The following is a 25,001-nucleotide window of genomic DNA, read 5'->3' as shown; positions in this document are numbered from 1 at the left end:
AATGTTTATTTTTCTTGCTCTAACTAGTTTATTAATTGGTGCCTTCTATGTATTTCATAAAAGTCCAATATGAGTATACTAATGTGTGTGTGTGTGTTGTTTTCTTCCTATCTAGTTTATAGATGTAAAGAGGGTAATTTTTTATAAGTTTATGATATGTCTTTGTGATAAAACGCATTCCCTCTCTCTCTTGTGTGTGTGTGTGTGTGTGTGTGTGTGTGTGTGTGTGTGTGTGTGGTGTTTCCTTTAACTATTTAATAAAATTCAAAAAAGTGAATAGTAAAAAAATGAACTATTTCTTATGGGTTAATAGTTTGTACACACCATTCTCATCACTCTTGTTTTTTACCATGCTTTTGATTTGAGTTCCCGTAGAAACATATGTTGTGGTGTTTTATAATCACAGTGGTGTTTTATAGTCATAGATATTAGAGTCAATGATGAAGACCTCCAAGATATTGAAAATTTGCTTGGAATAGTGGTACACAATGAGGATGAAGCATATACATTGTACAATGATTATGTCATATGAATGGGGTTTAGTGTTCGAAAAAACAAACTTAGATATTCAAAAGATGGTATAAGACAACAAGATTATGTGTGTTCGAAAGAAGGATTCCCCCAAGATAGTGACCATTTGGATGATAAAAATAATGTTCCATTAATCATAACTTGTTATCTTAACAAAATATTAAAAATTAAAAAAAAAATAGTCTCTAACATTGTTTGATTGTCTCTTTTAACCAATCTATTTGTACTTCTTTTATGGGCCATTTTGTCCCTTTTTATCAATTTTTTTTCCCATTATATTTTTTGTTTTTTGTATTAAAGTGTATTAATTTTTGTATAATTTTTCTAACATTTTATAAATTTTAGATTTAGTAGATAGCTATAAGATCTTCGGTGCGTGTACTTTTACGGGTGTTTTGTGGACATAGTCTATCAAAAGATCCAGAAGATTAGGATTTTTTATAAAAAAAAAAAAAGAAAAGAAAAAAGAAAAGCATAATTGTTTTGAAAAAAAGGAGAACAAGTGTGCAAATTTTAGAAAAGTAGTCCATTATGTAAGGAAGTTTTGCCTGAGTTGCCTAATTTGACCAAAAGTGAATTATTATTACAAGTATGTTTGACACCTTCTTAAGTGAATTATGATGTGTAATTACCCCAATAAAAAAGGATTTTGGTGTTTGTTAATATATATTTTAAGTAAGGGCACTTTTATTAGTCCACTTTGCCTAATTTGGCATGTTTCTTATGAGTTATGACCCAATCAACGGCAAAGTCCAGATAGCATTTTTGTAAGGGACAACAATTAAATACAATTTTATTTTGTTTTTCCAACTGTGGAGTGGCACATGTTTCTTTTGAGGGAAATCAATCAATCTAGTTCTAATTAAGTACAATTTTATTTTGTATTTGGCATTTATTTGACAACAGCAATGTAAAGTATCATGGGTCTTCGGTTTGCCATCCAAGAACATTTGGAAAAGGGTGTGTGCTTTGAAAAAGAGCCTTTCATGTATGAAAGCAGTCCCACGCTTTTTCATCTTCCAGGAAACTAAAAAGAGTGGAAATAAATGACAAAACATAATCCACGCGCAATGCAACATGCGCAATTCTACTTTTTCCTGACAATGCGCAATTCTACTTTTTCCTCACAACGCGCAATGCAGTAGACGAATTTATTCCATGATCCACGCTTTTTCAGTTTTTAGGAAATTCAAGAGCAGTCAAGATTAATAGTTGTAAAAAGTAATTTTTGAGATCAGTTTGGATATCACTTAATTTGTTAAAAATTAAAAATAATAAAAAAATTATTGTTCATGCACTTGGTGCTGTTTATAAGCTTAAAATTACTGTCTATAGACAATAAACAGTGCCAGAGGCGCTGTCCAGAAAAAGAAAGAAAAAAAAAACGCAAACGCCACCTTAATCTCAACTATTGATTAAAAAAGGTATTAAAAAAAAAAAGTTAACAATTAGGAAAGGGGAAGTGAACGCTTTGAGAAAAAAGAAGAAGAAGCCTTTCATGTATGAAGCAGTCCCACGCTTTTTGAAATTTCAGGAAACTAACACTTTGCAAGTAGGGGAAGAGGAAAGAAAGAAAAAGGTGAAAAAGAAAGAAAAATGCAAAAATACTATTTTTGTTCTTATATTTTAGAGGGTGTTTGGTAGAATAGTTTGAGTTATGTTGTTTGGGTGTTTTTGATATACATGTAGATGAAAATGTGTGTAATATTGTTTAAAATGTGAATTATTATGTTAATATTCACATGTCAATTTGATCCTTATATTTTAGTAACAATCAATTTAGTCTCCGTTAGCTTATTAACAAAAAAAGTTTGTAGAGTTGACATGACTAAATTAAAAAATTAAGTGAGATGCTGATATGTTTAAATTTTATTGGTCATGTCAGTGCTTAGCTGGAAAAAAAAAAACCACATCTACCTTTACAAATATATTTATTTTTCTTTTCCAATTTTTTTCCTCTATTTTTTCTTTCAATTTTCCTACAATTTCTTTAAAAATTAATTTTATTTTCCCACATTCTTCATTGTTCTTTCCCCAAACCCAGGACAGCCCTCCGTCTCTCCCAATCTCCCACTCCTCACTTAATCAATGATGCTTGTGCCACCACTAGAACCGCACTCACTGCCACTGTTATCTCTCTAGAGATAGCACAATCAAGTCCTTTATGGGTTCTCTCCCTCTCTCCAAACCACTCGCTCAAACAAAATCAGAAAGAAAAATCCCATCATCAACTACCACAACTGTGCCAGACCCGGATCTCATGCCTTAGAAACTAACCTTCTTGGGATTTCCCATCAAAATGAATATTATGTTTGACTAAAAAAAGTTAAGAGAAAAATAAAGCTGAGGTGGCATTTGTTTGACAACAGCAATGTATAGCATCATGGGTCTTCGGTTTTCCATCCAAGACCATTTGGGAAAGGGTGTGAACGCTTTGAAAAAAGAGGCTTTCATGTATGAAAGCAGTCCCACGTTTTTTCTAGGAAACTACAATGGAAATAAATGACCGAACATAATAGTTTTCTATTCTTACTTTTTCCTGACAACGCGCAATGCAGCCAGGAAAAAAAAAGAAAAGAGTACCATAAAATTACCTCTAATTTGAAAGATATTAACAATTTTTTTTATATATAAAATAAAATTTTATTCTATCTAATTTAAATGTATTGTTTGTGTATATTTCTCTCATCCTGCGTTTTACTTTTGCTTTTACACTCCAGAGTCTTCTGGTCTACCGACTCTACTCAGCATGAAGGAGACCTTCCTTTCCTATCACCCACTAAATACTTGCTGTCAACCACTTTCTTTTGAGAATGTTATTGGTTTTTGTTCTATATTTTATCAAATATTTTAATGGTTTCTCTGGACTCTTCTAGCTTTTGTTTTTGTTTATTTTTTATTTTAAAAATTTTCATAAATGGTTGACTAGTCAAATAGGCTTTGGCTGCTATACGTTCACTTGGTAAACAATAGTACAATACAGCATGTCAGCACAGCACAATAACCCACAATTATTGAGATAGAGGGGTTTCCAAATCATGGTCTCCACTAGGTGAGATAGCTATGCACGTTCAATTGTTGTTTGCCGGAACAATGAAGAAAATTGTTATGAAAATAAAATGAAAATTATATATATGTTTGACTAAAGAAAGTTAAGAAAAAAAATAAAAGAGAGGAAAAAAAAAAAAGAAATATATTTGTAAAAGCTATGCATTTTTTGCCAACTAATCATTGACATGGCCAATAAAATTTAGAAACATCATCTCATTTAATTTTTTAAGAGAAATAATACGTCCACAACATTTTTACAACAAATCATAAGTGACAGTTTGTTTCTAGTTGTTATTGTTAGGGTAAAAAAGTAATCTTAATGTTAGGTTCAAATTTGAACCAATAATAACTAACCACTTATGATTTGTTGTGAAAATATTGTAAAAATATTATGGACGTAGCATCTCTCATTTTTTAATATTAGACATGCCAACGTTACAAAGTGTTTGCCACGTAGACATTTTCCGTTAATAAGTTTACGGTAGAGACCAAATTGATTGTATGTTGAAAGTAATAGGGACCAAATTGACTGTTGTCAAAATGTAGGGATTAAATTAACTTCGGTCAGGAGCTGGCAAAAAAGTGAGGTTTTACGTCACTAATGAATAAACGCCACATCATCACTTTGCTGAAAAACCAATACACATTAGAACACACAATCATAACTCAATTAAACCTTACAATCCGCAAACATGAATACACGACAAGCCTGAAGAGCTAAACGCCTAAACCCCAAATCTCATTTCCTCCTCTCCTCTTAGCACCAAAGCTCCATACCCCGCCACACACGTCATTTCTAGAGCTGGGGCTGCCGCACCGAACCTCAAGGTGTGTTCTTTTATGATTTGTTATTTCCCCAAATTTTGGATTTCGAAATTTTAATGGATTTGGGTTATTTTTTAGATATCAATCACTTGATTTGATATGGGTTGATTTAGTTGGTAGAATTGTTCTTTATGATGTACGTTAGTTAGCCATATAGGTTGATTAAGTCAACCAGGGTGTGTGACCATTTAAAGATAAGAGTAAAAGGTATTGAGGTCAAAACTCAAAACCTGCAAAACATGGGTTTCTACGCAATATTTGTGGACTAATAGAACCTATAGTTTTATGTCACTTGTAGTCCACTGAATCACAACCCCAACAATCAGCAAAAGCCAAACCATCAACAGGATTGTACTGAAGAGTACACATTATTGTAATTGAGAGGGCTATAAGTATTTTCTTTAAGTAGAATAATTAAAATATAGGAAAGATTCTGCCTATATTCTTAGTTCATTAGCCCCATCATATCAGGACAACTAGTTGGGTTTATCACAGCTGGCCTCACATGTTGGCTTGCTAAGAGTCTTTCAGTAAACTCAGTCCTGCTTCCAAAATTTGTTGCATTGGCATCTGCATTGGCAGATCTATGTTAGGGCCAGGGAGCAAAATTCTAATAAAATCTTGTGTGTGTGTGTGTGTGTGTGTGTATTAAGTATGTATAATTTTTTTTTTTTAATTTGATGGACAAAACTTTCAACTGTTACCAAAAATTTATCATATCTAAATTGATGTATTTGCTCTGTATCCTTAGTATCCTGTATTATCTTGGATTAACTATCGGTTGATTTCATATGTATGTCACTTTAATTAAGAAAAAGTGGTTCTAGTCGAGTCAATTTGAATTTGAGTTTTAATTCAATCTAAATTTGATGTTTGTAAATAGATGTAAGGCCATTTCTAGACCCACTTTTGTTATTAACTTGAGTTATTTCTTTATGCTGGTTTGCAATAGGGAAGACTGAAGTTGGAGCAGTTATTGGTGTTGCTGGAAAGGACTGTTGATAGGACGCACAGAAAGCATTGTCATTGATTATGAACATGAAAGAGTTGTATAATACTATCATTATATTTCCTACCCTTTACCACATTGAAGTTATACATGGTTGTATTGTAATGAAAAATTAATTTCAAAATCTCACTTGATCAAGATTTAAATTTTCTCTAGCAAAATTTAGTTTTGCTCAAGCGATTTAAGTTCGGCTCTAGCAAAGGACAAGCAAACTTTCTGTAAAGACCTTGCTTGAGTGAGGGATAAGTGAGACTTTTAGTCTGAAATTTTTTTTCTATTATTAAAGAACTTACTCGAGTAAGAAGGGTCGTTCGCTCAAGAAACAATTGCAAAAAAAAAAACATGTTTACTAGAAAATTTTGTAGAAAAACAAGAGAGCATTGGCAACATTTTCAAGTGTTTGTTTCAACATAAGTGACCTTTAAAATGTGTATTTTCTTTGGCAATGAAGGTATAAGTCACTTTCAAATGTGTTATTATTATTATTATTATTATTATTATTATTATTATTATTATTATTATTATTATTATTATTACAACTCATCATTGCTTATAAATAAACAACCATATTTAGAGGGGTCAAATTTTGCTCTCCATATAATGAAATTCACAAAATACTCCAATTTTGTTATTTGTAGAATCTTGATTAGTTGTATTTAGGAGATGGTTAGCTTGCAAAGCCATTAGCAAACTTATTTGATTGGGGACAGTTACGAGCATGCACATAATCCAAATATCATACAATAGACCCTTTACAAAGTTTAAATTCTATCCCACAAATTCAAAGAGGTGAGGGAAAAAATATAAAAAAAAATATTTTGGAATATAAAGATCAAACCCTCCATTTACTTTGGCTTTTGTAAACAGATGAGAAGGCAATTTGAAACCTTGCATTCTTTCAAAGATTCACACGATCCAAACAGATCACAGCTGTATAGGATGCAACCAGACCTCAACTTCTATGTAAACCTGATACAAAGTTCTATATTATTTAACCTGAAAGTTATGAACTTTCAATCAAGAAAATCTCAATCAATCCCTTTTTTTTTTTTTTTTTGACACAAATTCTTGATTTGTTAGGCATCATGTTAAATCCCCTACATGTATGTACAAAGATAGACTTAACATTAAAAAAGACATTGGCTAGGCTCTAAGATTTTTTCAGCTCAAGGGATTGAGAGAGGACCCCTCCAGTTTTGTTAAAATCAGAAAACAGTTACTCCTCTCATTGAAGTTTTAATGTTTAGATCGATATGACATTCATTTGAAGCTACAAAAATACAAGCCCCATGATCATGACAGCACAACTGTTCTCTGAACTACAGAAAAAATCACTTGTAGACAATGAATGATATAGATTGAAATCATTATATGCAGATATTTAACAAAGACCAAGTGTTGCACACCCCAAGTTGAATCCATTTCATCCAGTGAACAAAATAATAAGACAAGACAATCAGAACAATGATAAGACAAGTTCATGAACAGGATATGGTTGCTTCTATTCACAACACCCCTTTTCCAATTTCTTTTAAAAACAATACACTAACACAGCATCTTGTAAAGGTCTTCTGATCAGTGTAGTCATTTGCATTTCCCCCAGCAACCCAGATAGTAAGATCATACGTTTCCAGGTCAAGTAAATCAATCCTGTTTGCTCCCTTGATACCAGCAATTCCTGACTTATTAATGCAGAGGAGAAGATGTGAGCAAAAGAATTTCACAATACCCTTAAATTAAGCTAAACAAACATTATGCACCAGAAGCAGACAAATATCATAATGAAAGAAAACCAAATTGCAAGGTGGATAGATATCTTGGGCGCCACCAATTACTTCACAGCAACAAGGCCAGGTAACCGCATTACAATAAATGAATAAAAGAAATAATATACTTATTTTATAATTTATAATTGCATTAAAATTCATGATTCCCTAATGAATGAAGAGAGAGAGAGAGAGAGAGAGAGAGAGAGAGAGAGAGAGAGAGAGAGAGGCACCCAAATATGTAACTAAAGGAGGCACACCTTGGTAGAGAATGGTGCCACTATGTCTTCAGGGATATTCTTTTACATCTATAATTATTTGTTGTTTGCAAAATGAAAGATGAAGAGATTGAAGAAGGATGATGAAGGTAGCAAGAGTTAAGAGAAGCTTCATCTATAGCCCAGTCTCAACCACAACTTTATTCTGTTTAGATAGATTTGGTTTATTCAATTGCCCAAGAGATTTAGAAAATAGCCACAGTTCCTCATAGCTTTCTCCTGTACTTTAGATAATTGGTTTTTTATTTACAACCATTGATGGAAAAGTGAACATGAAAAATTCTACACATATGTGCTTTAGCTGAATGAAAAGTGTAAAAAACTGAAACACAAAGCAAAGAGAAATAGAGAGAATTGAGAGAAAAACTAACTCTGTTAATTGCAAAAGAGTTTTTGTTACAAGATACTAATCAATAATCAGCTATACAAGATATTTATATACACACGAAAACAGAGGGCTCTAGAGACTCTGTAATTAGTTCCTAAAATCATAACTAACTAATTCAAGCTTCAACAAATGAACTAATGACATCTGGCAGAACCAATAACTAACTAACAACTGAATAGTTAAGTGATACGGTGCGTTTTCCCTTTTGGTCTTTTTCTTGCCGTTTTGCTTGTGCTGTCTCTACTGCTACTGCCGTTTCGCCCAACTCTATTATATCTGTCGTTTGTCTCAATTTGGGAATTAGCTTTATTGTCTTCTATCTCTATCTCAGCTTCAACACTCCCCCTCAAGTCTAGTGGCTGAGGCTCTGTGACTTGGACTTCTAAAATCTTGGGTTGAAATATATCCTTCAAGCCCAACCTGCTTGACAATCGTGAAAAAGCTGCTATTCCCAAAGGTTTTGTAAATATGTCTGCAACTTGAGAATTAGTGGTGACATGAAATGTTTTGATCTTACCCTCCAAAATTTTGTCCCTAACCAAGTGACAGTCAACCTCTATGTGTTTGGTACGTTCGTGGAACACTGGGTTGGCAGCTATGTAAAGAGCTGCTTGGTTATCACAGAACAACATGGCAGGCCTATGATGATCAATACTCAAATCCTTGAGCAATTGCATGACCCAAGTAATCTCACATGCTACACTTGCCATGGCCCTATATTCAGCTTCTGCAGATGACCGAGACACAACCCCTTGCTTCTTAGATTTCTAGGATATCAAAGAATCCCCTAAATAAACTGCATATCCAGTGAGAGACCTACGAGTATCAGGGCAACCAGCCCAATCTGCATCACAGAATGCCTTAATGTGCAATTCAGTATTACTAGGGAAGAAAATCCCTTTTCCTGGAGAAGCTTTAATGAATTGAAGAACTCTATGTGCAGCCAATAAATGAGGTTCTCTAGGTTGTGAAACAAATTGGCTCAATTTGTGCACAGCATATGTTATATCAGGCCTAGTTAAGGTCAGGTACAATAATCTCCCTATAAGCCTTTTGTACATACCTGGATCAGCAAGTAACTTACCCTTATACTTGGACAACTTCAGGTTTTGTTCCATAGGAAACTTCACAAGCTTGCAAAAAATAAAACCTGTGTCTTTCAAGATGTCTAAGGCATATTTCCTTTGTGTCAAACTAATGCCTGCATCAGTCCTTGCCACCTCTAAACCCAAAAAATACCTTAATGAACCAAGATCCTTCAAACCAAATTGATCATCAAGCAACTTCTTCAAGGCAGTAACACAAGTGGGATTATTTCCTGTAAGCAAGATATCATCAACATAAACCAAAAGCACAGTAAAAGAGCTTCCTTGTGAATGTGTGAACAAGGAAAAATCTGATTTGGACTGCACAAACCCCAGCTGCAATATGGTAGTTGAAAGATTCTGAAACCATTGTCTTGATGCTTGTTTAAGACCATAAAGACTTTTATTCAGCTTACAAACTAAACCCTCCCCCTTGCTGTGAAAACCAGGTGGTAGAGATATGTAAACATCCTCAACTAAGTCACCATGTAAGAAGGCATTATTGACATCCATTTGATGCAAAGACTAACCATTCACAGCAGCCAAGGAAAAGACAATTCTGACTGAAACAGATGTTGCAAAAGGGGAAAAGGTTTCATAATAATCAAGACCAAGTTTTTGAGTGAAACCCTTGGCAACCAAACGTGCTTTGTATCTTTCAATAGATCCATCAGGCAAGTATTTGAGTCTATAGACCCATTTGCAGCCTATGGCAGTCTTACCAGGAGGTAAAGGAGCTAAAGTCCATGTGTTGTTGACCTCCAAAGCTTCAATCTCCTTGTCCATAGCAGCCCTCCATTCAGGAAATTGAACAGCTTGATGAAAAGAAACAGGCTCGGATGGAGCAGCACTGACTGCTAGAACAAAAGACTTGAAAGTGGAACCCAAGTGAGAATAACTCAAGTAATCAGAAAGAGCATAAGGGAGACCAGATTGAGGTTTAGCACTAACACTCTTACAAGAATAGTCTGAAAGATAAGAGGGAGGAACATGAGGTCTGGTAGATCTTCTTAAAGGAGGAGGATCATTCAAAACAGCTGAATCAGAAACAGGTTCATGACCATGATCTGATAACTTTGGAGAGTCCAAAGTAATAGGATCAGGTGTAGAAGTAGTGAGAGGTTCAGAAACAGATGGAGCAGATGAAGGAGTAATAGAATCTTGAGAATGTCAGATAGAGGGATTAGAGGTAGTAGGAAGAAAGCAATCTGAAGAACAAGAAGGATTAGAAATGACATGAGGGAAGAAAAAATCAGTTAAGGAAGAAGTAGAAGGAGAAGAGTCAGAAGCATAAGGAAAAATTGACTCATAGAACACAACATCTCTAGAGATGTAAATAGAATTAGTTGCAAGATCCAATACTTTGTAACCTTTAATGCCATGAGGATAACCTAAGAACACACATTTTCTGGCCCTAGGATCAAATTTATGTCTGTGAGAAGGTAAAGTAGAAACAAAACACAAGCAACCAAAACACCTAAGATGTTGATAAGAAGGGGAAACATGAAATAACATTTCATAAGGTGTTTTATTACCTAAAGACTTAGAAGGAATCCTATTAATCAAATGAACTGCAGTGAGAATGCAGTCACCCCAAAAACATAAGGGAACTTGAGATTGAAACTTCAATTCTCTAGCAACATTAAGAATATGTTGATGTTTCCTTTCAACAATGGCATTTTGTTGAGGTGTGTCAACACAAGACAACTGATGCAAAATACCATTGGATTGAAAGAAATCTTTGAGGTAAAACTCAGTACCATTATCACTCCTAATTGTCTTAATGGAACTATTGAATTGAGTTTTTACCATATAAGCGAAATTGGGAAGTAAAAACTTAGTGTCAGACTTGAGTTTAAGTAGATACATCCAAGTACACCTAGAAAAATCATCTACAATGGTTAAAAAGTATTTAAAACCCTCAGTAGTACAAGTAGCAAAAGGCCCCCAAAGATCACAATGCATTAATTCAAAAGGAGCAGTAGAAACATGAGTACTAATAGGGAAAGGTAATCTTTTCTGTTTTGCAAAATGACAAATGTCACAGCAAGCAGTTTTATTAGAAATATCAATGTTTACAACACCTTTTAGCAAATGAAGTTTAGAAAAGGAGGGATGCCCTAGTCTAGTATGCCATAGATCAGTACTTGAAGGATTGGTAGCAGCAGTGAGAGCAGAAGACTTGTGCTGAGATGAGGAATCCAACAAATATAAGCCATTGCTCTCTCTACCCTGACCAATCATGCTCCATTGAGCAAGGTCCTGAATGAAACAACATTGACCAAAAAACATGAGACAACAAGACAGGTTTTTGGTAAGTTTACTAATTGAGATTAAATTGAAACCAAATGTGGGAACACACAACATATCAGTTAAGACAAAAGTAGGTGAAATTTGAACAGTGCCTACATGTGTGACTAAGGCTTGATCCCCATTTGGCAAATAGACACAAGTATTGACAATGGATGTAATAGAAGTGAAATGTGTGACTGAATAGACCATATGATCTGTAGCACCAGTATCTATGATCCAAGAAGTAGATTTCAAAGTAGTCCTATCAACTACTTGAGCAGAAAACATAGAATGGGAGAAATTAGGAGGGATCCAAAAAGGGTTACCTGAGAAACTAGGGAAATTGGAAGAAGGTGAGGGCAGGAGTGGCTGTGTTGAACCAGAAATGCTATTGGAATTCATGATAGAAGCAACATGACTAGGTTGAGTGCCAAACCCTGAACTAGTTCCTACATACCCTTTGAGAAAAGAGAGTAATTGCTCACATTGAGCTGATGAAATAGGACATTGAGGCTGCAGTGAGTGAGAAGACTGCTGCATAGAGATACCAGCACCACCACTGCTAGAACCACCAGATACACCATGTGTAACACCAAAGGGTGTAGTTCCAACACCATTCTGAAAACCACTTTGAGCAGCATAAGAAGCAGCTACCATATTCTGAATCATACCATCAGATTGAACTCCCAAGGCAGGAAGAACATTGGATTGAGCATTATGAAAACCAATGTTATTAGTATCAAAACCAAAAGAACCTGAAACTTGATTAGCCATTGACTTGTTACCTCCTTTAGGCTTATATCCAGGAGGATATCCATGAAGCTTATAGCACTTGTCTGCTATATGTCCAGTAAAGCCACAATAAGTACAAACAGGTCTATCTTTCTTTCCTTTCCCACCATTTCTATTTTGTCCTTGATTCCCTTGAAAAGACCTATTGTTATTCACATACATTACCACAGCATCCAACTGTTGAACCATATTAACAGAACTGCCTATATTTTTCCTTTTTTCCTCTTGTAAAACCAAAGAACAAACTTTGCTAAGAGAAGGAAAAGGTTCAATAAGCAAGATTTGCCCAATCAAATTGCCATAGCTATCATTTAAGCCCATCAAAAAACGAAAAACATGTTCCTTTTGTTGTGCATCTAACTGAGATGATTTAGAACCACAAACACAGGCACAATTGCAAACAGTGAAAGGTTGGTTATTCACAAACTCATCCCACAAAGTCTTGAATTTGGTAAAATAGGAACTCACTGAGAGTGATCCTTGAACCAAATGTGAAATCTCCTTTTCCAACTCAAATAATCTTGGTGTGTTGTCTTGAGATAGCCTGTTCTTGAGATCAATCCACAAGTCTTTTGCAGAATTGATGTACATCACACTTGCTTTAAGATCAGGACTGAGTGAGTTGGTTAGCCATGAAAGGATCGTGGTATTACATCTATTCCAGGAGTTGAATAGAGGTGAAGTTGGATCAAGTTCTGCAATTGAGCCATTAACAAATCCAAACTTGTTTCTGGAACTCAGAGCCAGAAACACAGATCTTGCCCAAGTCATGTAATTCTCAGGACCAGTGAGAGGCTGAGATGTAAGAATCAAACCAGGATTCTCATTCGCTGGCAAGAAATAAGGGTTGTTGGCTGATTCATCTACCATGGCTGCACTTGCAGTTTGCGTAGATGAGGAAGAAGGTACACTCGAAGAATCTGAGGCCATGAAAACAAAGAAAAACTAATTCTGAAAGAAAAATTCTGTTTGGTAGGTAGGAAAATGAAAGAAAATTCGCTCTGATACCATGTGAAAAACTGAAACACAAAGCAAAGAGAAATAGAGAGAATTGAGAGAAAACTAACTCTGTTAATTGCAAAAGAGTTTTGTTACAAGATCCTAATCAATAATCAGCTATACAAGATATTTATATACACACGAAAACAGAGGGCTCTAGAGACTCTGTAATTAGTTCCAAAAATCATAACTAACTAATTCAAGCTTCAACAAATGAACTGATGACATCTGGCAGAACCAATAACTAACTAACAACTGAATAGTTAAGTGATACGGTGCGTTTTCCCTTTTGGTCTTTTTCTTGTCGTTTTGCTTGTGCTGTCTCTACTGCTACTGCCGTTTCGCCCAACTCTATTATATCTGTCGTTTGTCTCAATTTGGGAATTAGCTTTATTGTCTTCTATCTCTATCTCAGCTTCAACAAAAAGCAATGCAGATGGCCATTACGATGGTTGAATTTCCAAATTCTATAGCAACCGACCTAAATGATATGGAATTTCCAGAACTCCGATGGTTGAATTTGAACGACTTTGGAATCTCAGTTCCTGGTAGTACAAGATAATCAGGTTTACTCTGAAATCAAAATCAATTTTGAAATATTTACGTGCTGATCACAGAAGATTATTGAATAGAGGCTAACCAGCAAAGAAGTTATATGAGCCAATTACGAAATGATGACCAGAAGCATTGAATAGAATCACTTGCTACAGCTGCAAGTCCATTGTCATGCAGACCAATCATTTGTTGAAATCCTCAGAAATTCAGATGCTTAATTGTTTCCAAGCTGCAGAATTTAATTATGTCACACAACAATTCAATGAATAAGCAAATTGTTCTTTGTTAAACTGCAAATTCGCTCCTGGAATTTTTCTATTGCGATTACTTAATAAAACAGACATAGCAGGCTACAATCTCAACAGCGTAGCAACGTTCACTCTAAAATCACACCTTTTACTTTATAAACCGCTTTTAAGGAAAACAAATACCACGTGACTACAGGGGCCGTAAGCTATTACTCATAGAATATTCAAGCGTGCACAACAGAACAAAAACTTGAATAAGACGAGCTGAAACAAACCCAATTCACAAGACCATAAAAGCTATTCCTTTATGTATATATGTCCAAGAAACAAACCAAGCACTCATTGCATATTCAAAACATTACCATTCAAACAACCAAAAAAAGAGAAAGGGTTTGGAGTTGTAATACTTACTAAAGAAGGGGACTAACTTGGCGTTGGAGCAGATGGGAATCAGGGAAACAAAGACTTTGAAGTCTGATCAAGGTGTCCTCATTTTCTTCGGTGGCGGACCCATATTGAAATCAGAGTCATCATTTACACAGGCATGAGCCATTGAAGACGAACCCAAATGAAACCCACCACTAACACTTGAGCCCAACTCCAAATTTGGCTGGGCAAAACCGAAGTTGAACCCATTTGTCGAATCAGGGAACAGCGGAGGCTCACCTTCTCTTTCATCTGAATCACACCCATCATTATGAATGCCCTTCAAAAGCCTCAAATCATTTACGGTATTGGAAACCTCATGATCCTTATTTGGATCAGGTAACAATGCAAGGAGTTCAGAGTTTTTAGGGGCCGATAATGACACATTCAAATCACCATAAGAAGTGTCATTCAAAACTGAGGATGACCCACAACCATTCCTGTCACTCAGAAGCGGCAAGTAAGTAATATCTGATTTCTGAGGACAGCAGATGCATTCTACATTCACCCCCCACCATTTTATAGTATCAGTAAAATGGTTCTGAGGAAGCTTTAACCGTTTTATCTGATTCTGTTCAAACACCATTTTATAAGTATCACCAACCTCCACCTGAACCACCACCTGATTCTGTTCAAATAGCTTATGAAACTGCCCTAGATTTGGTTTATAAAATAACCGCAGTTCCTCGTAGCTTTCTTCTGTGCGTATATGACTGAAATACTGCTTACGACCATTGATGAAAACGTGAACATAAAAATATCTGGCTTCATGTGCCTCCACTGAACGAGAAGCAACACAGACGGCCAATTTTGGAAATTGGCAACCAACCTTGAATGATATGGAATTTCCACAACTCTGATGGTTGAATTTAAGCCACTTTGGAATCTCAGTTCCTGGTAGTAAAATTTCATAATCCTCAATTTCAGAATCAGAATCAGATTCAGATTCAGATTCAGAGTCATCAAAGAGATCCATTAATATGTCGCTTCTTGCACCTTCACTGACTCTATTCGGTAGAGTCCCTAGAATTTCTCCAAACTGCTTGCATTAAACAAAAACAAGAAATTGAAGTTTGTGAAAGAAGTTAACAAAAAAAAATTGTATGTTTACTACTTAATTATCAAAGAGAGAGACCTCACCTCATTCAATAATCTACTTGATGATTGTGGAAGCAACGATGGGCAATTTCTTATTTTCACTTTTCTAATAGATTGTGGAAGCCTTGGATTTTGAATTTCCCGAAGCTTCTTACAATTATTTATGTAAATCACTTTTAATGTAGATAATCTAAAAATGCATTCGGGGATACTAACAATATTGGAGTCTCCTATATGTATATATCTCAATGCCGGGAAGAAATTATTCTCCAACCAAAAATCTAAATCAATTAAAATTCCACTATAGCTTAGGAAATCCCGATTTTCAGAATATCCCCCAATAAGACAAAACAAGTCGACAATAGGGGTATCTATTTCCTCAAGCAGTTGCAATTTATTGGTGCTATCCAAAAACTTCCCAAGGTTTTCACATTCCTGTATCTTTAATCTGATAATCCCTTTGGTGAGATATCTTAGTGATGAAGGCCATTCTCTGATATTACAATCAGACACAGTGAAATCTCTTAAACATTTCGTTTCAGGGTGCACATCGTGAAACCTCTCAAGCCTTGGGCAGCTCCATAGATCGAAACGTTTATTCAACTTGAGGGTCCTCGGAAGAGTCTGAAGTTTCATGCAGTGACTGAGGTTCCAACATTCAAGCTTATCAAGAAGTCCAATAGAGTCATGAATCTTAATTAAATTTTCACAATTAGAAATGTACAATGTCTCTAAGTTTGGAGCGCATAAGTCCGGTACTCTTTTGATGGATTGACACCCTTCCAACTTGATACTTCTCAAATATTTGTTATGGCACCCCTAAAAAAAAACCAAAAAAAAAAAAATCACTTCATCTAATTTTAAAAATAACATTTACGGTAATGAAGATTCACAAAAAATAAACTCGTACCTGCCCGAATAATTTTGGTAACCTAATGCAAGACACCTCCAGTCCAACAAGTTTTGGAGGACAAAATTCGGATGGCAAGGAAAAATTATAGTCTGACCATTCAAACAATCTTAATTCATTGAAAAAATATTTAAGTTTTTTGGAAGTTTGTACATTCTTAACAATAAGAAATTTGAGATTTTCCATCTTTTTGAAAGCTGAAGCTCTTAATGATACTGTTATTGAGTTAGGTTCGCACCACATTATGCCTCGAATTTTATCCGACCCCTAGATAAGACAAAGAATTAGTTGCACTTCATAACAGAATCCGACAAAAGTATAATTATTTTAAAAACTTTAAACAAAAATATATATATATATATATATATTTTTTCTTCAATATTTAAAAGGAAAAAATAAATGAAAAATATATTTGGGGAAAAATAAAAGGTTAAGCAAAAGAACTTATACCTTATTTCTAGTTAGTAATTTATTAGCATCCTCATGACACCATATTCTGCTATGATTTTCAAGCCCTTCAGATTCTTCTTGAACTATTTCTCTACCCATTTGTTGTAGCAAGTCATGCATCCATAATGTGCCATGTTCAACGGTTATGAGACATTTATCAATAAGCCTTCCAATACAAAAATCTGGATATAAGTCGCAAGCATCTAATATCTTTACAACATAATCCTTGTTGCGTCCCTTAAAGAAACATGCAATATCGAGAAAAATATCTTTTTCGTTTTTACTCAATCCAAGAAAACTTATTTTGAGTATCTCTTGAATTTTTTCATGTTGAATGTTCTTATACATTTCAAATGCACTTCTCCATTCACATATACTTTTTTCACACAAATCAGAACCCATTACTTTTAGAGCTAGTGGAAGTCCTTTAGCATAAGATATAATCAGCTTTGCAAGTTCTGAATAATCTTCCTCCTTGGGCTCATTTGTGTGGAAGGCATGCATATTAAAAAGATCACGAGCTTCACATGGACCTAGTTCTTTGACCTTGTAAATTAGATGACCTTTTGGAAGAGTGGTTAGCACATGTTTGTCTCTTGTTGTTATAATGACTATACTCCCTGAAGCAAACCAGTCACATTTTCCAAGCAATTTTTTTATTTGTTCTGAATTATCCACATCATCGAGAATTAAAAGAACGTTTTTACAACCAATTCTCTCCTTTATCAAATTGGTTCCTTTGAATTCACTTTCTACCTTCAAATAGTTATCTTGTAAGATCTTTGAAAGAAGTTTCTCTTGTAGTCGTATCATGCCACAATTTATAGACTCTTCTCTAACCTTCTCCAAAAAACAGCTTCCTTCAAATCGATGAGCAATTATGCTATAAACAACGTTTGCAATTGTAGTCTTACCTACTCCAGGAAGTCCATGAATCCCTAAAATGCCAACTTCATTTGACTCAATATTTAAAAGTGACATTATGTCCTTTACACGAGAATTTATTCCAACTAGGTTTTCAGCATCATATGATGGTCTCCCATTAAATGTAGCACTTGATATTTCTTCAACAATTCCTTGTATAAATTCATATTCAGATTTATATGTAGTGCGGCTGCCAATCACATAGCACAAGAAAACATAACATATAATGAGTTAGATTAGCAGATGAACAAAATTTAAGATATCTAGTTTTGTGAGTCATAAGTTACAACTAACACGTTTTTAAATAAAGTACATGTAGATTTCAGATATATCATTTCTCTTAATATTAAAATAATCTTTTTTTTTTCTCTTTAAAAATATGCCTTCTAGATTACTTTTGGAATCTTAGCAAGTAGTTGCATGAAAACTCACCTCTCGTGAGGTATCATATTTATTGGAAACCCACTACTAGTGGTAGCATATTTAATATATTGTGTATCCTAAAAAAATTGCAAACACCCTAAATTTTTTTTAGGTAATTGAAGTAAGCCCAATATAATTAAATTTGGCCTCTCTTGATTATATTCTTGCCCTTTTAAACAAAAAGAAAAAGTCCAACAATAAAATTTATTGATCTAATTTTTTTTAAAGCAAAGCCAACAACAAAATTTAATAATTGCCAATCTTAAATCATTTTTGGGGGGAGGGGGGGAAGCCCAACAACAAACTTACCAATTACAAGCTAAAGAAAAATTTGTCAATCTATATCTATATCTATATATTACTAAAAGCTAAAGCGTGACATTTATTGTTGCTGAGCTCCTATTGCGCCACCTCATCGTCACGTCATTCGCCACATAATTATTATTTATTATTTATTGCTATTTTTTTTTACAATATATATATATATATATATAAAAATAGATTATTGACTTTATATATTCATTTTTGTCGGTTTTAATATCTATATATATATTTCTTTTTTATTTCCAATTTCCTATAATTTTTTTTACATTCACTTTTTTTTAAAATATTTACACTTTCTTCAACCTTTCTTCTTCCCTTACCTTTTTATCCCCCCACTACCCTCTACTTTAATATTGTTATTCATCTTTTCCTTCATCTTCCTTTGTTCTACATATATATATATATATATATATATATATATATATATATATATATATATATATATATATTTATATGTAGAACAAATGTCGGATGAAAAACTTTTGCGGAATATGGTGATTAAAGTTTTGCGGATTTCAGTTGAAGCTTCAATTGAAACTGGCGGAATATGGTGAAGACATTTGTTCTACATCCCTTGTCTCACTATAATTCGATTACTAAGTCTCGTGCTTGATTTTTGTTATCCCTTATTGAGGGAATCACTATAGATTTTCCCTCTCACTTCATACTATCCCTTATAGATGTCTATAAGGATACAACGACCCATAATATGCTCATTTTTTCTTCTACTATCACAAGGATTCTCGGTCATGCGTCTATCTCCCATCCCGAGTCTCCTTACTTTTCAGTGATGTGTGCCAGAAACGCTACCACCGTTAGACGGAGCGCGGCCCAGCTTCAACCGAAGTGGCCACGGACCAAGACATCGACTCCTTCTGTTTTTTCTGCTTCATCCACATCCACTCCTTCTACTTCTACGGATGGTGCGACCCTTAAGGTGGTCATGGCGCAGCTTCAGCGCATGGATGCTCGCCCTGATAAGCTCACTACTGAGTGGTATCAGGTGAACACCCGTGTTAGTCGTATTGCACGATGATAGGCTCACCTTGGTAGCTTCGTAGAGTCTCCCTCTCCTTCTCCAGAGGCTTCTGAGGACAAGGACGACAATGGTGACTCTAATGGTGCTGCTAATGAGGATGAGGATACTAGCTCTTCCAATGATAATGAGATGACTGTTTCACAGTGATTTACCCTTTGTCATTCGTAACGAAAAGGGAGGAGTAGTTTTGGGTATGAGAGTAGTCATGTACATAGAGGGAGAGTTAGTTATAGAAGATATATTTGTTAGGGGGAGTGTTTTCTTTTTGAGGGATGTAGTGAGGACTCTTTGTATCTTTTCTTTTCTTTACTTTTGAGATACATTGTTCTTACATTGTGATAGCAAACCTTGTATTCTTTTTGATATATATATATATATATATATATATATATATATATATATATATATATATATAGTTTGTTATTAAATTCTTTCACCTATATCTTCATGTGTTGTTTTTTTTTCTCTCTTTATGCACATGCTTCTTATTTATTGTATGTAATCTTTTATCTCTGTCTCACACTAAGATGCCGTGATGGGTTTTGATTAAAGTGTATCAGAAATATAGGTTGTCAAAGTCTTTCTTGCCATGAACTCTCTTCTTGCAAAGTTTTTCAAGAGTTTGTGTTAGGATAGATTTTATTGTATTCAACAAGTGAGTATGAGTTGAGTGATTTATGACTTCTCTTATATATTCATTTGTTTATTGTGGTTTTGTTAAGGATTGACAAAAGGGGAAATTATTAGGACATATGTGAACCATGTTAGGAACATATGTAAATGTAAAATTGGCTAATCCTTTGACAAAACGTACTTTACTTGTAATTGGGTAGATCTAGGATGTGTTTAATACTTCAAGGAACAAGGTTTCAAGTTCTAGTGTTAAAGTCATGCAAATCGGTCCAAGAATCAAGTGAAGAAGTGCTGGATTTTAAAACTCGATAGCTAGCTCGACAGCTAGTATCTATCGAGGTTTAGAAGACTGTTTAAGCCCGATGCTCGACAGCTCTCGATAGATAGCCTATCTATCGAGATTTATGAAAATCAGTTTTTCAGATCTAATTTCACTCCAATCTGTGGATACATGTTTAGGCTTTCTTTTCTCACAACCTTAAACATCTATAAGAATTATTTTAAGGGCCGTCACAGTTGATGCAACTCAGTGCAAAAGTTTTTCACAAGCATATTGTAATCAGAGACATATGCCCTAGTTCATTTTTCTCTTCAAAAAGCTGCTGCAATTGTACACCGAAAGGTTTTGTAACCAAAGAGTTTCGTGATCTTCATCATGTGATGAACTGATGAACTTTGCAGCCAACATCCTTCTCAAGTTGGTGGTTAGTCATGTACTTGGATCCGTGCATCGAATTGGTTAGTCACGTACTAGGAGCCGTGCATTAAACGGAGAGATTGTCACTACAGAACAAGTCCAATTAGGTATTGGGGTAAGGGTTCAACTATAGGTTGGTATAAGATACTGGGATTCTTTTACTTATAACTGCTTGTTGTGATAATAGTGGAGTCTCAGGAGTGGTGACCTTAAAATCACCTGGTGGGGTTTTTGCATTGGAGGTTTTTCCCATTCGTAAACAAATCACCGTGTCAAATTTATTTTCTGCTGCATATTAACTTAGTTGGTGATTTGTTTGTGCTACCACGCTATTGCATTTTAATTGGATTAATTAATTAACTTGGCTAAATTAATTGGTTAATTCATCACTACGGGTCAATACATTCTTGGCCTATCATATATGATTAAGGTTATTAGGATTGAGATCTCACATAGAATCGATGAGAGGGTTTGGGGATCGGATTGTAGAATCGGGACAAGGATCGTAAAATCCTACTTTCCAATTAAAAAACCTAAAAAAAACCTATATTTATAATTTACAATTAATTTTTATAAAAACATAAAAGAAAGGTACTTTAAACAACACAAAACATATAACAATGCATAATGTTTCACAGAATTAACATAAACTAAATAATAATGATCCAAACAACACCACAAACACACTCAAACATCATGACCAAAGTTTTGGTTATCTTGACTAGGTTTTTCAAAGTAAGGTTGATCATCATAAACAACATTCTCAACATTGTTAAAAACCACATGGCCCGCATCATCCATTGGATAATTATCAAAATCTCTTAATGTTGCATTTGGAGGTTCATTCACTTCACTTTTATTGGCATCATCAAACTCAAATTCATTACTAATCTCTAGTCCTTCATGCACTAGCCCTATACTCTCTAGTCTCTTTCTTCTGTGATTTTGTTGATTAGGTTAGGGTGAGGTGAAGAGTTTTTTTTTTTTTTTTTACATTTTAATTTTTTTTAAATATAAATCTAGGCAAGGGCTACTAAGTTGATCTTTTTTTTTTATCAGTTTGGGGCCTTTAGGCTCCATTTGGAGCAAGGAAGTCAATATCGTACCGGAGGCTGTACCGGTTTGGCTAGCGGTACGATATATTTCGGGTACCGGTCAATACCGGTGTACCGTTTCGGGTTTACCGCTATTTTATATATTTAATATATATAAATTATAAATGTGCTACGTCCACAATATTTTCTCAACACTTAATACAATAAATCATATGTGACTATTTTTTATTAGTTCTAATTTGAACCTACTACTAAAATAACTTTTTTGCTCCACCAATAAAAACCCATAACAACCTAAAACTTAAAACTTATTGTGAAAATATTGTAAAGAATTTTTTTAGATATACGTATCTCGACTTTCCATTAATCTCTGCCAACAAATATTTTTTAATAACTCACTTTTTTTTTCACCTCCATTCATTCTCTTTTACTTTTACAAGTTATTTTTCTTTATTTCTATCTTGATTTTATCTCCTCCACATGTTTAACTCTACTACTAGGTCTTGTCTCAATTCAAATTTCAAAAGGCTAGTACTCCTTGACTGACCATCATGTGGGCACCTGCAACAAGACATAAAAAAGAAAAATAAAGAAAGCATTGGCTATCTAAAACAAGATCAAGTTCTCCAAGTAAATGCGTCAGATGGGTATGCTGACTTTCTCCCCAAGAGTCCGAGTATCAGAGCTCAGAGCTCAGAGCTCAGATCGAGTTGATTTGTGAAGAAACAGAGCAGAAGCAGAGCATAGAGACAGGTGTGACAGTGGAAGAGCCTGACATTATCAATGTTGAGGAGCTTATGCGAGACCTTGAAGATGAAGAAGATATGGATTTTGATGACGAAATCAACAGCAAGAAAAAGAAGAAGAAGAAGATTAGACGAACACAGAGTCACAAAGATTAGAGGAACGCAGATTAGGTGAGTGAAAAACTACAAAGAAATCTGTGTTTTTGTTTCAGGCCGGTATCAATTTTCCGGCCGAAATCCAGTATTTCTGCCGGTACAGCCGAAACGCTCCCGGTACTGCCGGTATTTAAACCGGTACGAAATGAGGAAGTCTTTGTACCGTTTCAGGCACCGAAACGGAAAATATCGGCCGTACCGGCCGGTACGGTACGAAACTAGCTACCCTGATTTGGAGGCTGAAAATAAACAAGAAATTTTTTTTTTGAATTTTCCTTAATAGCACAAGATCTTTGGTATCATTATAGGATTGCGATCTTATAGAAATCTAAGATCTGGACCGGGATCCCACACAAATCCCACTTTAGTATAGATCCTAGAGAGATTTAAAACGTCTTAATGATGTAGGATTTTAATATACTAAGATTTGGATCGGGAACTTGATAATCATTTACATGACTAATGTTGTAGTGCTGCCTGTGTTCAATGTAAGTTTTATACTTAAAGTTTGATTTTGACTCTTGTTTAGTAAAGTAACTAGTAAGTGTATATTATATTTTATTAATTGATATTTTTGAAAAATCAGTGACCTAAGATCACTACACGTGTTGTTCAATAACAGAAAAAATCAGTATGTGTAGTAGTTATAGGCACTAGCTTATAAAATACTATTGTGAACTTTATGTCATATTATTTTATATATAAATTTCATAATTGTGCTTTTTATTTGTTTGTTTAATTGGTGGTATTGTACTCGGATTCCCGTGGCTCTAAGTGTATTGTATTCCATTTCACTTAACAATAATAATAATTAATCTTAGAACTAATAATGAAGCTAATAGTATTAATAATGAAGATTTTAAGATATAAAAATTTGTAAAAAAAAATTGTAAAATTTCATGTTTTTGAGTGGTTTTTTTTTTCTTTTTTGGTTTGGTTGATAATATATTCAAGTTCTTTTTTTTAAAATTAGATTTTGCATAATTTAAGTTTCTTAGAAAAAAAAATTTAGAGCCACTGTTGTCCACTACCAATGTTGGAAAGAAATAATCAACAAAATTTTGGAAAAAAAAAATTTATATATATATATATATATATATACACACATGGGTGAAACTCTTAACTGGAAAGTTTAAAATTTTTCAACTTCACCTTTGTAGGCTAACTATCTTCCTACCAAATGATATGATCAAAATAGAATATTTTCATACTTTTGCATGTAGTGGTTTTGGTAAACCATTAGAAGTATAAAAGCATGAATCATTATATCAACAATTAGATACATATCTTTCTCAAAAAAAAATTAAATACATACCCTTCCTCGTAATGTGATCCAGACACACTAGCTGCTTTACTTAGGGCTTCCCTCCATCTCGGCATCTTCCCCATGTTATCCTTGAACTCCTTTTCATGGTTAGCTAGCGCTATCCCAAAGTTTCCCAATTGATTACGTACTTCACTTGGTTTTACGTTATAAAAAATTGGTCGAAATAGAACCATTTGGTCATTTTTCCAACACTCAACAATCTTAACAAGTTCGTCCAAACACCATTTGGACTCTGCATAGTTTTTAGAAAACACAATAACTAAAATCATTGACTCTTCGATTGTTTTGAGAAGTTCCGCAGAAATTTCTTCTCCCCTCGGAAGCTTATCGTCCATAAAGGTGTTAATGCCTTTTTGTTCCAAAGCTTTATATAAATAGGTAGTAAAACCTGTATGGGTATCTTCACCTCTAAAGCTCAAAAAGACATCATACTTCTTTCGACAAGTGGAAGAAGAGGAGGAGGCTCCTTCGTTGGTCAGGAAAACCATTGGGATCTATAAGCAAAAGATCGAGAAGATCAGAGATTTGATAAAGTGGGGGAATTAAAAGAAATGGGAGAACTATACCTTTTGATGAGCTATACCTTTTTGACGGTAGGATCACGGTTTTGAAGATTGAGTCTTGCAGCAGAAGAGCCCCGGTTCTGTGAGGCTCAGACTTGATTGAAATGCTCTGAATCAGTGTTTGATTGTGAAATTGATAAAAGGAGTGAATTGAATCAGACAGAGAGATCAAGTCGAAATGGAAATTTGGAGTTAAATAGAAGAAAGTTTTAGAGTGAGAGTGGGTGTATGTAAAGGAATTGTGAGTTGGCATTTGGCATTTGTTTGACAACAGCAATGTTAAGTATCACGGGTCTTCGATTTTCCAGCCAAGAACATTTGGGAAAGGGTGTGAACGCTTTGAAAAAGAGAGCCCTTCAAACAGTCCCATGCTTTTCAATTTCCAGGAAACTAGGAGTTAAATGACAAAAC

At 34.5% G+C, this 25,001-nt stretch overlaps 2 protein-coding genes across 3 annotated transcripts in view; both read right to left on the bottom strand.

Annotated features, from left to right (window-relative positions):
* LOC142624592 (TMV resistance protein N-like) overlaps window positions 1-25,001 on the bottom strand; it is an 81,168-nt gene that overhangs the window by 34,748 nt on the left and 21,419 nt on the right. The window contains exon 1 of one of the 2 annotated variants that reach the window (XR_012842352.1): window positions 7,443-7,767. The exons of the other annotated variant lie outside the window; for it this stretch is intronic. The gene's annotated coding sequence lies outside the window, so the exon portion shown is untranslated. Of the gene's footprint in view, window positions 1-7,442; window positions 7,768-25,001 lie in introns of those variants that run through there. 2 annotated transcript variants of the gene reach the window in all.
* Window positions 13,808-24,973, bottom strand: LOC142624591 (TMV resistance protein N-like). Its single transcript, XM_075798235.1, has 6 exons — window positions 24,611-24,973; window positions 24,016-24,521; window positions 16,704-17,817; window positions 16,254-16,520; window positions 15,386-16,162; window positions 13,808-15,284 (listed from the first exon to the last, which is right to left on the bottom strand). Exons 2-6 carry the CDS (start codon window positions 24,513-24,515, stop codon window positions 14,298-14,300), a joined length of 3,645 nt encoding a protein of 1,214 aa, XP_075654350.1. The 5' UTR covers window positions 24,516-24,521; window positions 24,611-24,973; the 3' UTR covers window positions 13,808-14,297.

This window comes from Castanea sativa, chromosome 2 (assembly GCF_040712315.1).
Source record: "Castanea sativa cultivar Marrone di Chiusa Pesio chromosome 2, ASM4071231v1".
Taxonomy (NCBI): domain Eukaryota; kingdom Viridiplantae; phylum Streptophyta; class Magnoliopsida; order Fagales; family Fagaceae; genus Castanea; species Castanea sativa.
This window is presented reverse-complemented; position numbering and strand designations above follow the sequence as displayed.

Excerpts from the sequence above, each read along its gene's own strand:
- LOC142624591 (XM_075798235.1), bottom strand. The coding sequence starts at position 24,515 with ATGGTTTTCCTGACCAACGAAGGAGCCTCCTCCTCTTCTTCCACTTGT. Across the intron at positions 17,818-24,015 it reads GGATCACATTACGAGGAAGG|CCGCACTACATATAAATCTG; the intron begins GTATGTATTTAA and ends TGTGATTGGCAG. Across the intron at positions 16,163-16,253 it reads TACCAAAATTATTCGGGCAG|GGGTGCCATAACAAATATTT; the intron begins GTACGAGTTTAT and ends GTTTTTTTTTAG.